Below are 15,821 nucleotides of genomic sequence, written 5' to 3'. Positions count from 1 at the left end.
AATAAAAAAAAAATAGGCTTTCTATGGCCCACTATTTGAGAGAGAGATGGCACACTCAGGAGTCAGGACTGGCACACAAGCAGAAAGGCCAATATTAATCTCCCACTGTTTTTTTTTTCAGGGAGAATTTAGAAACCAAATAAAAAATAAATAAATAGGCTTTCCATGGCCCACTATTTGAGAGAGAGATGGCACACTCAGGAGTCAGGACTGGCACACAAGCAGAAAGGCCAATATTAATCTCCCACTGTTTTGTTTGATTTTTTCAGGGAGAATTTAGAAACCAAATATATAAAGAAAAATAGGCTTTCTATGGCCCACTATTTGAGAGAGAGAGATGGCACACTAAGGAGTCAGGACTGGCACACAAGCAGAAAGGCCAATATTAATCTCCCACTGTTTTTTTTTATTTTTTCAGGGAGAATTTAGAAACCAAATAAAAAATAAATAAATAAGCTTTCTATGGCCTACTATTTGAGAGAGAGATGGCACACTCAGGAGTCAGGACTGGCACACAAGCAGAAAGGCCAATATTAATCTCCCACTGTTTTTTTTTATTTTTTCAGGGAGAATTTAGAAACCAAATATAAAAAAATAGGCTTTCTATGGCCCACTATTTGAGAGAGAGAGATGGCACACTCAGGAGTCAGGACTGGCACACAAACAGAAAGGCCAATTTTAATCTCCCACTGTTTTTTTTTATTTTTTCAGGGAGAATTTAGAAACCAAATAATAAAAAATAAATAGGCTTTCTATGGCCCACTATTTGAGAGAGAGATGGCACACTCGCACACAAGCAGAAAGGCCAATATTAATCTCCCACTGTTATTTTTTAATTTTTTCAGGGAGAATTTAGAAACCAAATTAAAAAAAAATAGGCTTTCTATGGCCCACTATTTGAGAGAGAGATGGCACACTTAGGAGTCAGGACTGGCACACAAGCAGAAAGGCCAATATTAATCTCCCACTGTTTTTTTTTTTTTTTTTTTCAGGGAGAATTTAGAAACCAAATATATATATAAAAAAAATAGGCTTTCTATGGCCCACTATTTGAGAGAGAGATGGCACACTCAGGAGTCAGGACTGGCACACAAGCAGAAAGGCCAATATTAATCTCCCACGGTTTTTTGTTATTTTTTCAGGGAGAATTTAGAAACCAAATTTAAAAAAAAATAAATAAATAGGCTTTCTATGGCCCACTATTTGAGAGAGAGATGGCACACTCAGGACTGGCACACAAGCCCAAAGGCCAATATTAATCTCCCACTGTTTTTTTTTTCAGGGAGAATTTATAAACCCAATTAAAAAAAAATTTAAAAAAAAGGCTTTCTATGGCCCACTATGTGAGAGAGTTGGCACACACAGGGATGGCACTCTAGCAGAAATGCCAATCTTAATCTCCCACAACTTTTTTTAGGGAGAATTAAAAAAAAAAAAAAAAGGGACTGTCCTACAATTACTATCTCCCTGCAGTAATCTCAGCCAGGTATGGCAGGCAGCAATAAGGAGTGGACTGATGCACAAATTGAATAAAAAGTGTGGACAAACAAAAAAGATAGCTGTGCAGAAAGGAAGGAACAACAGGATTTGTGCTTTGAAAAAAGCAGTTGGTTTGCACAGCGGCGTACACACAGCAATGCAGCTATCACGGAGCCTTCTAGGGCAGCCCAATGAGCTACAGCGCTGAGGAAAAAAAATGTAGCTTCCACTGTCCCTGCAAACAAAAGGTGGTGTTGGACAGTGGAAATCGCTACAGCACAAGCAGTTTGGTGGTTAATGGACCCTGCCTAACGCTATCCCTGCTTCTGACGAAGCGGCAGCAACCTCTCCCTATGCTCAGATCAGCAGCAGTAAGATGGCGGTCGGCGGGAACGCCCCTTTATAGCCCCTGTGACGCCGCAGACAGCAAGCCAATCACTGCAATGCCCTTCTCTAAGATGGTGGGGACCAGGACCTATGTCATCACGCTGCCCACACTCTGCGTCCACCTTCATTGGCTGAGAAATGGCGCTTTTCGCGTCATTGAAACGCGACTTTGTCGCGAAAGTCGCGTACCTCATGGCCGACCCCACACAGGGGTCGAGTCGGGTTTCATGAAACCCGACTTTGCCAAAAGTCTGCGACTTTTGAAAATTAACGATCCGTTTCGCTCAACCCTAGTTGCCATGGCTACAGGTCAATAATCCAGTATTGGATTGGAAATCTATGTCTGTGTCCAGCTGGGGTTGTCAAGGGGTACATGGTGATGTTCCATTGCTGTCAATTTCGCCTTCCACTCCTTCTGAAGTCCCTGAGGTTTTGTCGGATTACCGGGATGTATTTGATGAGCCCAAATCCAGTGCCCTACCTCCTCATAGGGATAGTGATTGTGCTATTAATTTGATTCCTGGTAGTAAGTTTCCTAAGGGCCGACTGTTCAATTTATCTGTGCCAGAGCACGCCGCTATGCGGAGTTATATAAAGGAATCCTTGGAGAAAGGTCATATTCGCCCGTCGTCATCACCGTTGGGAGCAGGGTTCTTTTTTGTGGCCAAGAAGGATGGTTCTTTGAGACCTTGTCTTGATTACCGCCTTCTTAATAAGATCACAGTCAAATTTCAGTACCCTTTGCCGCTGCTGTCTGATTTGTTTGCTCGGATTAAGGGGGCTAGTTGGTTCTCCAAGATAGATCTTCGAGGGGCGTATAATCTTGTGCGTATTAAACAGGGCGATGAATGGAAAACAGCATTTAATACGCCCGAGGGCCATTTTGAGTACCTGGTTATGCCATTCGGGCTTTCTAATGCTCCATCTGTGTTTCAGTCCTTTATGCATGACATCTTCCGAAAGTACCTGGATAGATTCATGATTGTATATTTGGATGATATTTTGGTCTTTTCGGATGATTGGGAGTCTCATGTGAAGCAGGTCAGAATGGTGTTCCAGGTCCTTTGCGCGAATTCCTTGTTTGTGAAGGGGTCAAAATGTCTCTTTGGAGTTCAGAAGGTTTCATTTTTGGGGTTCATTTTTTCTCCTTCTATTATCGAGATGGACCCTGTTAAAGTTCAGGCCATTTATGATTGGACTCAGCCGACATCTGTGAAGAGCCTGCAGAAGTTCCTGGGCTTTGCTAATTTTTACCCTCGCTTCATCGCTAATTTTTCTAGTGTTGCTAAACCGTTGACTGATTTGACCAAGAAAGGTGCTGATGTGGTCAATTGGTCCTCTGCGGCTGTAGAGGCTTTTCAGGAGTTGAAGCGTCGTTTTTCTTCTGCTCCTGTGTTGTGCCAGCCAGATGTTTTGCTCCCGTTTCAGGTCGAGGTTGATGCTTCTGAGATTGGAGCAGGGGCTGTTTTGTCGCAAAGAAGTTCTGATGGCTCGGTGATGAAACCATGTGCCTTCTTTTCTAGAAAGTTCTCGCCTGCTGAGTGCAATTATGATGTTGGCAATCGAGAGTTGTTGGCCATGAAGTGGGCATTCGAGAAGTGGCGACATTGGCTTGAAGGAGCCAAGCATCGCGTTGTGGTCTTGACGGATCACAAGAATTTGACTTATCTCGAGTCTGCCAAACGGTTGAATCCTAGCCAGGCTTGATGGTCGCTGTTTTTCTCCCGTTTTGATTTTGTGGTTTCGTACCTTCCGGGCTCTAAGAATGTGAAGGCTGATGCCCTGTCAAGGAGTTTTGTGCCTGACTCTCCGGGTGTTCCTGAGCCGGCGGGTATTCTCAAAGAGGGGGTAATTTTGTCTGCCATCTCCCCTGATTTGCGGCGGGTGCTGCAGAAGTTTCAGGCTGATAGACCTGACCGTTGTCCAGCGGAGAAACTGTTTGTCCCTGATAGATGGACTAGTAGAGTTATCTCTGAGGTTCATTGTTCGGTGTTGGCTGGTCATCCTGGAATCTTTGGTACCAGAGATTTGGTGGCTAGATCCTTTTGGTGACCTTCTTTGTCACGGGATGTGCGTTCTTTTGTGCAGTCCTGTGGGACTTGTGCTCGGGCTAAGCCCTGCTGTTCTCGTGCCAGTGGGTTGCTTTTGCCCTTGCCGGTCCCGAAGAGGCCCTGGACACATATTTCCATGGATTTTATTTCAGATCTCCCTGTCTCTCAAAGGATTTCGGTCATTTGGGTGGTTTGTGATCGCTTCTCTAAGATGGTCCATTTGGTACCCTTGTCTAAATTGCCTTCCTCCTCTGATTTGGTGCCATTGTTTTTCCAGCATGTGGTTCGTTTGCATGGCATTCCGGAGAACATCGTCTCGGACAGAGGTTCCCAGTTTGTTTCGAGGTTTTGGCGGTCCTTTTGTGCTAAGATGGGCATTGATATGTCTTTTTCTTCGGCTTTCCATCCTCAGACTAATGGCCAAACCGAACGAACTAATCAGACTTTGGAAACATATCTGAGATGCTTTGTTTCTGCTGATCAGGATGATTGGGTGTCCTTCTTGCCTTTGGCTGAGTTCGCCCTTAATAATCGGGCCAGCTCGGCTACTTTGGTTTCGCCTTTTTTCTGTAATTCTGGTTTCCATCCTCGTTTCTCTTCAGGGCAGGTTGACCCTTTGGACTGTCCTGGTGTGGATACTGTGGTGGACAGGTTGCAGCAGATTTGGACTCATGTGGTGGACAATTTGACATTGTCCCAGGAGAAGGCTCAACGTTTCGCTAACCGCCAGCGCTGTGTTGGTCCCCGACTTCGTGTTGGGGATTTGGTTTGGTTGTCGTCTCGATATGTTCCTATGAAGGTTTCCTCTCCTAAGTTTAAGCCTCGTTTCATTGGTCCGTATAAGATTTCTGAAGTTCTCAATCCTGTGTCATTTCGTTTGGCCCTTCCAGCTTCTTTTGCCATCCATAATGTGTTCCATAGGTCGTTATTGCGGAGATACGTGGCGCCTATGGTTCCCTCCGTTGATCCTCCTGCCCCGGTGTTGGTTGAGGGGGAGTTGGAGTATGTGGTGGAGAAGATTTTGAATTCTCGAGACGGAAACTCCAGTATCTGGTCAAGTGGAAGGGTTATGGTCAGGAAGATAATTCCTGGGTTTTTGCCTCTGATGTTCATGCTGCCGATCTAGTTCGTGCCTTTCATTTGGCTCGTCCTGATCGGCCTGGGGGCTCTGGTGAGGGTTCGGTGACCCCTCCTCAAGGGGGGGTACTGTTGTGAATTCTGTTATTGAACTCCCTCCTGTGGTCATGAATGGTACTTCGGCGAGTTCTGTCCATGGACTCCCTCTGGTGGCTGTGAGTGGAGCTGCTGCTTCTGAGGTTCCTTCCACAGGTGACTTAGTTTATTCTTTGGCTGGCTGCTCTATTTAACTCCACTCAGATCGTTACTCCATGCCAGCTGTCAATGTTCTTGTACTGGTTCTGTTCGCTCTTGGATCTTTCTGGTGACCTGTCTACTCCAGCAGAAGCTAAGTCCCTGCTAGTTAATTATTTATTCATTGTTTTCTTGTCCAGCTTGCTATCATGATTTTGCCTTGCTAGCTGGAAGCTCTGGGATGCAGAGTGGCACCTCCGCACCGTGAGTCGGTGCGGAGGTCTTTTTGCACACTCTGCGTGGTCTTTTTGTAGTTTTTTGTGCTGACCGCAAAGTTACCTTTCCTATCCTCAGTCTGTTTAGTAAGTCTGGCCTCCCTTTGCTGAAACCTGTTTCCTTTCTGTGTTTGTGACTTTCATCTTAACTCACAGTCAATATATGTGGGGGGCTGCCTTTTTCTTTGGGGAATTTCTCTGAGGCAAGGTAGGCTTTATTTTCTATCTCTAGGGCTAGTTAGCTCTTAGGCTGTGAAAAGGCATCTAGGCAGAGTTAGGTACGCTCCACGGCTATTTCTAGTGTGTGTGATAGGATTAGGGGTTGCGGTCAGCAGAGCTCCCACTTCCCAGAGCTTGTCCTTTGTTAGTTTAACCATCAGGTCTTTTCGGGTGCTCCTAACCACCAGGTCCATAACAGGACGCACCCATTTGACGGGAAGGCTCGGAGCTATTCTGGGACCCTAGAGACGCCCCTGTCCATGCTTGCCCCCTATGTCTTCTTAGGTGATGTATGTTAGACAGCCAACCTATAATCAACTGTCCTGCCTCTGTTTGAAGTAATGCTTGGAGTCAGTTACTTCCTCGGAGTTCTGGCCACCGGCTACGCGCCTCAGTGGGATGTTGCCGATCTCGGGACATGACTCCTACTCGTTCTCCTTTGTGCTTTGATCTTGTTTCTCACTTCTCCACAATATATTTCGCTTCGTGTCCTTTCTTTAGATGCCGCCGCAAGGTAATGCAGGCGCGGCTCTATAACGATCTGTCCTTGTCGCTAAGTCACTGCCAGGTTCCCACGCCTGACAGGGACCCCTCTGAATCTTCCCCGCAACATCCCCTGCCACGGGATGTTGCCTGGACAAAACCCAGCCAGCTTCTGACTAACTTCCTATCCAACCCCCAGTTTTACCAAAGTGTGAGGAGTGGCCTAATAAATAGAACCTTTTGCTCCCCCTGGTGGCCGGAGTGTGAAATGTAGTGTGTGACTGTGATACCTGGTCAGGTGAACTCCTTTAGTGCCATCAGACGTACCATCACTCCCCTTAGTGGCAGAGCGACATTACTGCAACGACCAGGTCTCTGGGGCGCTGCACTAGGGCTTTGGAGGGCACCACTAAACAGTACAACAGGGGTTCTCCATGAGCATGTAATAAGCACTGGAACAACAAAAGAAAAAAGACTACACCCACAAGAATGGGAACACCCAAATATATCCTATAAGTAATACGTACTTTATTTGAAAAAACACAACTCTGAACAGGACACAGTTACAGATGAAAACATTTAAAATCTGCAAAGAATGTTTTGCCTAGCCATGCCTTGATATAAAGGCCAAGGCTACCCACACAATAATCCCCAATGCATGAAAAGATACATATATGTTTTCAGTATGGCTCAAAAAAACAACAAGTAGTTGCAATAATCACCACATAGTAGTTAAATTACACAGAATAGATAGATGAATGCATCTTGAATCAAATTCATTCACAGTACCAAAGAAATGGACCAGTTAGCCACCATAATAATAATAATAATAATTTTATTTATATAGCGCCAACATATTCCGCAGCGCTTTACAAATTATAGAGGGGACTTGAACAGACAATAGACATTACAGCATAACAGAAATCACAGTTCAAAATAGATACCAAGAGGAGTGAGGGCCCTGCTCGCAAGCTTACAAACTATGAGGAAAAGGGGAGACATGAGAGGTGGATGGTAACAATTGCTTTAGTTATTCGGACCAGCCATAGTGTAAGGCTCGGGTGTTCATGTAAAGCTGCATGAACCAGTTAACTACCTAAGTATGTAGCAGTACAGACACAGAGGGCTATTGACTGCATAAAGTGTATGAGAACATGATGCGAGGAACCCAATTATGTTTTTTTTTTTTTTAAATGGGCCACACAGGGATAGTTAGGTTAATGCGTTGAGGCGGTAGGCCAATCTGAACAAATGAGTTTTTAGGGCACGCTTAAAACTGTGGGGATTGGGGATTAATCGTATTAACCTAGGTAGTGCCTTCCAAAGAATTGGCGCAGCACGTGTAAAGTTTTGGAGACGGGAGTGGGAGGTTCTGATTATTGAGGATGCTAACCTGAGGTCATTAGCGGAGCGGAGGGCACGGGTAGGGTGGTAAACTGAGACCAGAGAGGATATGTAGTGTGGTGCTGAGCCATGGAGAGCTTTGTGGATGAGGGTAGTAGTTTTGTACTGGATTCTGGAGTGGATGGGTAACCTAACCAGTGTAATGACTGGCACAAGGTAGAGGCATCGGTGTAACAGTTGGTGAGGAATATGATCCTGGCGGCAGCATTCAGGACAGATTGGAGTGAGGAGAGTTTGGTAAGAGGGAGGCCAATTAGTAGAGAGTTACAATAGTCCAGACAAGAATGAATAAGTGAAACAGTAAGCGTTTTTGCAGAGTCGAAAGTAAGAAAAGGGCGAATTCTAGAAATGTTTTTGAGATGCAGATAAGAAGAGCGAGCCAGTGATCGGATGTGGGGGGTGAATGAAAGCTCGGAATCAAGTATGACCCCAAGGCAGCGGGCATGTTGCTTTGGAGTAATGGTGGAACCGCACACGGAGCACCATAAGATCGAAAGGACCTAACATGTATAGATAAATGCACATATGCACGCATATGCTGAATTACACGTCTAATAGCTTATCAAGGCACAAAATAAAGCCATGGAGATTGAAGGATTACCCAGTTTTCTCTGATGTCAGAGGAACAAGAGGTGACCTGGGCCAAAAACTGCAAACGTCCTCAGGACCTGAATAGAGCCATAAGTGCTGAAGAGGAGAATAATGTGGGAAAAAGCACACGCGTATTGCCACAGTGAATGTGGCTTCCTCAGGGAAAGTAATGTAATTCATCAATATCTGCACCATAAAAGTAGTGTAAACTATGACAGAAATGTAGGTAAGTCCATTACTAGATCCCTTTTCTGATGCTGGTGCACGACAGCTGAAAGATGTGACAAAATGTAAGCACAGAACACGTTCACAATATATAACACTCTGAAAGGCAGAATCAATACTAATCCACATTATACATGAAAGATTTATGCCAGGAAGTAAAGCAGAGTTCTTACCCAGGGCTGGGAGGAGGGGTAGGCACGGTAGGCACTCGCCTAGGGCGCTACCTCTTGCCTTCCTAAGTCTGGGCCTGACATTCAAAATATTAGATGTTAGGGTGAATATCTCTATATGTCCATTGTATTGTTTAAATGATCCACAAACAATGAATGATTCTATATATAACTTTTATCTCCCGATTAAGCCTCACCCCTAAAGTACACCACTTTTTTTTATTTTTCCTGGTATCTTTTGGTGATAAAGGTAACAATTTCAGTGGAAGTGGTCATCAGAGCTTGTTATCTTACCGATCAGAGGGTGGAGGTGCTGCGTTGGGGGTCCTGTCTCCTTAGTCTGTGACCCATTCCTTTGCTTGGGGGGAGGCGCCTTTGGCTTCAGCTGTCTAAGGCACCAAGATATTTTGTAGCGGTCCTGGGCCTCACATACACATCTCCGCTATATTCATGATGGGACTGCAGTGCCCTTTTATGGGTGTTCAATAACCATGATCTTGGGATCCTTGGTGGTCCAAGATGTCGGGCCCCCAGTGATCAGCAATGTAACCGCTTTCACTTATATAGGAACAATTTGATTTTTTGGGAATTACCCTTTAACTTTATTGCGTGGGTCAGTATGATAATGGTAATACCAAATTTATATTGTTTTTTCTATATTTTATTTTTTACAAAAGAGAAAAAAATAGATTTGTTGCCATATTATGAGCGCTATACATTTTGTAGTTTTATTTCGAGCCTCTCTATATATTAGCCACACAACCATCTATTTGGCACACTTGCCAAGACTTCACCTCTAAGGTCCATTTCAGTGGACAGCCCCCACTGATATCTTGATGTTGGAAGGTATTAATTAGCTTTCATTACAAATAATATAGAAAATTACATCTTTACCTTTTTTAATGCATTATTTTTTTTTTCTTTTTAAGGAGGAGGACTCCCTTCAGATTGAAGAGAAAATTAAATGGGGCGATAGTTTTGCAGTGGTGTACTCCGTAACAGATCGCTGCAGCTTCGATGAAGTCATGAGATTATGCTTCTTAATTAATCACATTCACTCTGCCAATAAGAAAGGAGCAACAGAGCAACCCCCTATAGTTATTGTTGGGAACAAGAAAGATCTCCAGTATGATCGCATGGTGTCCACTGAAGATGGGGAAAAACTCTCAAAGGCCTTAAAGCATCCATACTATGAAATTTCCACCAGGGACAATTATGAAGAAACAGCTCTGGTCTTCAACACACTTTACTATGAACTACTTAGACAAGGAAGCCTTTCTCCTGGGACTTTCAAAAAAAGAAATGTATCCAAATTGATGGAAAAGATTCCCAAAATTTATGCCAATTCTGCTCTAAATGCGAATGGTCGAAGTTTAAGTTTCAATTCTTTTCGAGATTATATTCAGGAATGATTTGCATTGATAAAAAGCAATGAAGGAGAATTCTGATTTACTACATGAATGTTGAGCACAACTCTTGAGTATGCTAGAATAAAAAGACATGCGGATGTCTTCACTAGTGGGGTATGGTCAGCAGGGTGGATACACGTTTGCCACAACACACTAAAATACTAATTTATGTTGTTAGTTTGGCAAGTGGCCCAAGATATTTAGGAGAATGACACCAGAGGACTAATTAATCTAATTAAGATGAAGGCATTGCATCAACGGCATGATGCTTTCTTTATTTCACCTAATCGGATGGATTATTCTTCTGTCCTTTATGGAGAAGTGACATAAGAGCTATACCAGTGTTTCTTTAGTGTTATTGTGCCACGTTACCATAGACTGAAGTTAAAGGCTTCACCAAGAACAGCTTCTCTGGCCGTGTCCAGATAGAGAATTTTTAATGGGAAGTTTTCACACGTGGCGTTATCCGTTTTGGAGACAACTAAATACTCCCACCTCTTTCATTATAATTATTGTCCAAGAATTTGTCTAACGTCTCACATTCTTGATCTTTTGAAATGAAGCAGTGTTTAATGGAGGGGATTTAAGATGATGAAAAATGAATAATTATTCGTCTTTTTTTCATATCTTAACGTTGCTATTCACCCCAACCAAGTACTGTTTGGAGTTTGGCCTAAAGCAGCGATCTCCAGTGTGGATGTTCCTTGAACCGAGAGACTGTGTCTGATTCTTGGAAAGGCTACCTGGTCCCTAGATGTCATGGTTATGTCCAGTGACCTAGCACATCCTTCTTACTCCAGATTAAACAGCAATTTTACTCCTTTGGGTTATAATCCTGGGAGCAATGTCTCAGTTGTTTGTGATTTTTAGGACAAGAGTATTACCTAAGGTTTGTATTGAATTTAAGTAGACACATTTCTTCTAAAGGTACCGTCACACAGAGCAACTTTTGAACGATAACGATAGCGATCCGTGACGTTGCAACGTCCTGGATAGCGATATCGTTGTGTTTAACACGCAGCAGCGGTCAGGATCCTGCTGTGACATCGCTGGTCGGAGCTAGAAGGCCAGAACTTTATTTTGTCGTCAGGTCACCCGCTGTTATCTCTGGATCGGCGTGTGTGACGCCGATCCAGCGATGAGTCCCCGGGTAACCAGGGTAAACATCGGGTTACTAAGTGCAGGGCTGCGCTTAGTAACCCAATGTTTACCCTGGTTACCATTGTAAAAGTAAAAAAAAAAAACACTACATACTTACATTCCGGTGTCTGTCACTTCCCTCGCCGTCAGCTTCCCGCACTGACTGTGAGCGCCGGCCATAAAGCACAGCGGTGACGTCACCGCTGTGCTCTGCTTTACGGCCGGACGGCGCTGACACAGTGCAGGGAAGCTGACGGCGAGGGACGTGACAGACACCGTAATGTAAGTATGTAGTGTTTTTTTTTTTACTTTTACAATAGTAACCAGGGTAAACATCGGGTTACTAAGCGCGGCCCTGCTCTTAGTAACCCGATGTTTACCCTGGTTACCCAGGGACTTCGGCATCGTTGGTCGCTGGAGAGCTGTCTGTGTGACAGCTCCCCAGCGACCACACAAAGACTTTCCAACGATCACGGCCAGGTCGTATCGCTGGTCGTGATCGTTGGAAAGTTGATCAGTGTGAAGGTACCTTAATACCATCTCCAAATCCTCTTTCCTTTCCTCACGTATCTACTGTACACAGTTACGTGATAACATGTTGTTTCCTAGTAGCCACCACTAATGAAGCCCAATCCATAAAGAATAATAGAGCTCCCAATAAAAATAAATGCAAATTGATTGGTAGAACCGGTCCAGGGGCCACATTAATAATCTGTGGCCCTTTATGGGAGTCCTTTGATATGCCCCCTAACTGACAGGATCTGCTGCTCTTCCTGTAATTAGCTTCCCGACAGTGTGTAAAGGCTCTGGATAGGGCACAGCATGAAGCAATATGTAATGGACTGTACAGTGAATTCAGTACATGTGTCCTGTATAGTGGCGAGAGGACGCTGTAAGCACAGGCATGTTAGTCGCATGGCATGTCATCAGATCTCGCAGGTCTTCCCATCTTTGGCCATAAAATGATACACGCCGAGACTATTGTCAGTGCTGCTGCCCCAGATGTAAATAGCATGGAGGCACTAAAAGATGTTAAAGTAATCTACATTAATAAGTGCCATAATGCTTGAGAATAAACTTATCTGACCACATTTTTAACAAAGCTCCCAACCCCTTCAACAGTAAAGCAGCAGGCTGTGAGCTCAGCCACATTGCAGCAAAAACAATGTAATTTCTTAGATAGAACCTTGGTTTTCAAATATTAGGAGCTCAGATATGAAGAACCCCTCTTAGGTGAATTCCTGACCTGCCGGTCAGCCAGCGAATGTGTCTCTGTGTCTCTGGACTTGTCATGATATCAACCAATTAGAAACTAAAAAGTATGTACATACAGTGGCGTGCAAACGCTTTGACCCCCTGGTCAAAATTACTGTTATTGTGAACAGTTAAGCAAGTTGAAGATGAAATGATCTCTAAAAGTTCTTAAGTTAAAGATGACACATTTTCTTTGTATTTTAGGCAAAAAAAATATTGTTGTGCAAAAGATTAGGCACCCTGCAAGGTTAGTACCTAATAGTACCCCCTTTTGAGAGTATTACAGCTTGCAAAATGCTTTTTGTAGCCAGACAAGAGTCTTTCAATTTTGTTTGAGGGATTTTCATCCATTCTTCCTTGGAAAAGTCTTCCAGTTCTGTGAGATTCCTGGGTTGTCTTGCAGGTACTGCTATTTTGAGGTCTAGCCACAGATTTCAATGATGTTCAGATCAGGGGACTGTGAGGGCCATTATAAAACCTTCAGCTTAAGCCTTTTTAGGTAGTCTAGTATGGATTTTGACGTGTGTTTGGGATCACTTCCATTTGTAGAAGCCATCCTCTTTTCAATTTCAGTGTTTTTTTTACAGATGTTGTTATATTTTCTTATAGCCTTCCCTGCTTTGTGGGCCTCCACCATTTTCACTTTCAGAGTGCTATGCAGCTGCTTAGAAGAACCCATGGCTGCAGTTTTGGGCACAAGGCTAGTGGACGCTGGGTTTTTATAAACCTGGGAAATTTGTGTCACCTGACCTTTCCTAGATAGTGAACAAGCCATAACCCTAACAGGCTAATTAAGGTCTGAAACCTTGGTCAAAGTTATCTGAGCACACAAATCTCCAAAGGTTTCCAAACTTTTGCTCTGGACCATATTCCTTTTTGTAATTTTTAAAATGCAAAAGATGTCAATACATTTTTTTTGCCTAAATTACAAAGTAAATGTGTCATCTTTAATGTTAGGCCTTTTAGGGTATGTGCACACGATGCGGATTTTGCTGCGGATCCGCAGCGTTTCCACAGCTGCAGGTCTGCAGCAGTTTCCCATGAGTTTACAGTTTAATGTAAACCTATGGGAAACCAAAAACGCTGTGCACATGCTGCGGAAAAAGAACGCGCGGAAACGCAGCGGTTTACATTCCGCAGCATGTCACTCCTTTCTGCGGATTCCACAACGGTTTTACAGCTGCCCCTATGGAAAACCGCAGAAAAACCGTGGTAAATCCGCAATAAATCTGCAGCAAAAACCCAGCGTTTTTGCCCTACAGATTTATCAAATCTGCTGTGGAAAAATCCACAGTGGCCAAGAATACGTGTGCACATACCCTTAGAGATCATTTAATCTTCAACTTGCTTATCTGTTCACAGTAATGGTAATTTTCACCAAGAGTGCCCAAAGTTCTACATGCCACTGTAAAAAGGAGACTTTATTACAAGGTTTGTGGACTCTTTTTTAATATTGAGAAGAAGGGGAGTGTTGTATTGTAATTTTAACCTCTGGTAGCTTAAAGGGACCTATCACCAGGTCATAAGTGGGCATTTTTGCTGTTATTTTATTCATGCTCCTCACCTGAGTATTCAGGGTTTTTTTTTCATTTACTTCTACCACACGGCTCCAGAGATAAGGGCTTTTTTTAAATTTAGTGCTGATTTTTAAGATCTTTACTAAGTGGATGTGGCGAACAGGGTAACACTGAAGAGAAGCTGAAAGACATGCCCCAGAGGATCATTTCAGCCATTCCCCATTAGTAAGGACCATACAAATTACAGCCAAATAAAAAGGTCCATTTCTCTGGAACTGTGTGGCAGATTTAGAAAGGAAAAATAAAAATTATTTACTCAGGGGAGTAGTTGGAGTAACTAACATAATAACATAAGAGCAAAAGCTAGCCACTTTTGACCTGATGACAGATTCAAAGTTGAGATATACTGAAAGAAATACGTACGTCTACTATGGCCATGAACATAGATCTCTTGGTAGCTTGCCTTTAAGAACTGGATTTATATAATTGTTTGGGAACTGAGACAAGGAAATAAATATAAAGTATAAAAAAGTGATGAGAGAAATGTTTATATTTGTATAAAATATTGCAAATAAGGTTGAAAAAAAATAATATTGTGAATAATTTGTGAGATCTGATGAAATGATTTTGTTGTTAAGCTGATGGTGACCTGGATAAATATGCTTTATAATAATAATCTTTATTTTTACATAACGCTAACATTCTGCAGCACTTTACAGTTTTCACACATTATTGCCACAGTCCCTGATGGGGCTCACGATCTAGGTTCCCTATCAGTATGTCTTTGGAATACATGCGAGCCAAAGATGACTCTGACTATGGGGTCCAAGGGCCAATATACACCTCTTTGTTGGCACTGAAAAAATAGCAGAGGCATGAGCTTCTTTAACAACTGATTTAATCCTGCAAACCGAGGTGTCAGTAAAGATGAACTCTAGAAAGCAATGTTCGCTCTCCCGCGACTCATTTCCTTTCTGCGTGTTACAGCTCTGTAATATTAAACTTCGTAGTAAGGCAGTTTCCAACCTCTCAGTACTGGGCCATTGTCATTCCCAAGATTGCTGCCGGAGCTGTGGCTTTGCCAATCACTACACGGTACACATTAGAAGGACACATTTTTCTGATGTGCATTTTGTCCTTTCCCTATTACGAACATAAGAAAAAAAATTCATTACTATTCAAATCACATTACTTTCACTCAGACATCTTGCCCCGCAATACTCAATATTTTTCAAACATTTTAGGCTGGTGGGAAAAATTGCTGCATAGATGCCTTCAAAAATAGAACAGTTAAAAGTTAATTTTTAACAATTAACAAAATGCAATGTGAATGAATGAAAGAGAAATCTAAATCAAACCAATATTTATTGTGACCGCCCTTTGCATTCAAAATAGCATAAAAGCATCAATTCTTCTCGATACTCACACACAGTTTATGAACAATTCTGAAGACTCAGAGTTTGGCCACCCCCCTGCACCCTCTCTCTGGATCACTATGGAATGCCCGATCCATCTGCAATAAACTCCATGTGATCCACTACCTTTTTACCTCTCACAATCTTTTCTTTCTGTGCATCACAGAAACATGGCTGACACCCTCTGACACAGCCTCCCCTGCTGCACTATGTTACGGTGGCCTCCACTTCACCCACACTTCTCGCCCTGGCAATAAACATGGTGGAGGAGTGGGCCTTCTCCTTTCTTCCAAATGTACCTTTAACCCAATACCACCTCTACCCTCACTTATCCTCCCTTCTTTTGAAGTCCACGCTGTCCGCATCTACTCCCCCTACAACCTCCAAATGGCCGTCATATACCGACCTCCGGGCCTGATCACTGCTTTTATTGACCAATTCTCCACCTGGCTCCTTCACTTTCTCTCTGCGGACATTCCCACCATCATCAT

The 15,821-nt window shown here is 43.2% G+C and overlaps 1 protein-coding gene across 1 annotated transcript in view; it reads left to right on the top strand.

Annotated features, from left to right (window-relative positions):
* The window catches only part of LOC138648916 (ras-related and estrogen-regulated growth inhibitor-like), a 167,192-nt gene extending 152,586 nt beyond the window's left edge, over positions 1 to 14,606 (top strand). Inside the window, exon 4 of the mRNA XM_069738897.1 lies at positions 9,525 to 14,606. Coding sequence (XP_069594998.1) covers positions 9,525 to 10,007 — 483 coding nt within the window. The 3' untranslated portion in view covers positions 10,008 to 14,606. The remainder of the gene's footprint in view (positions 1 to 9,524) is intronic.
* Positions 14,607 to 15,821: the final 1,215 nt, after the last annotated feature.

The sequence above is a fragment of the Ranitomeya imitator genome, chromosome 9 (assembly GCF_032444005.1).
Source record: "Ranitomeya imitator isolate aRanImi1 chromosome 9, aRanImi1.pri, whole genome shotgun sequence".
In the NCBI taxonomy this organism is placed as follows: Eukaryota; Metazoa; Chordata; class Amphibia; order Anura; family Dendrobatidae; genus Ranitomeya; species Ranitomeya imitator.
Note: the sequence above shows the minus strand (reverse complement) of the source record. Positions and strands in the feature narration are given on the sequence as shown.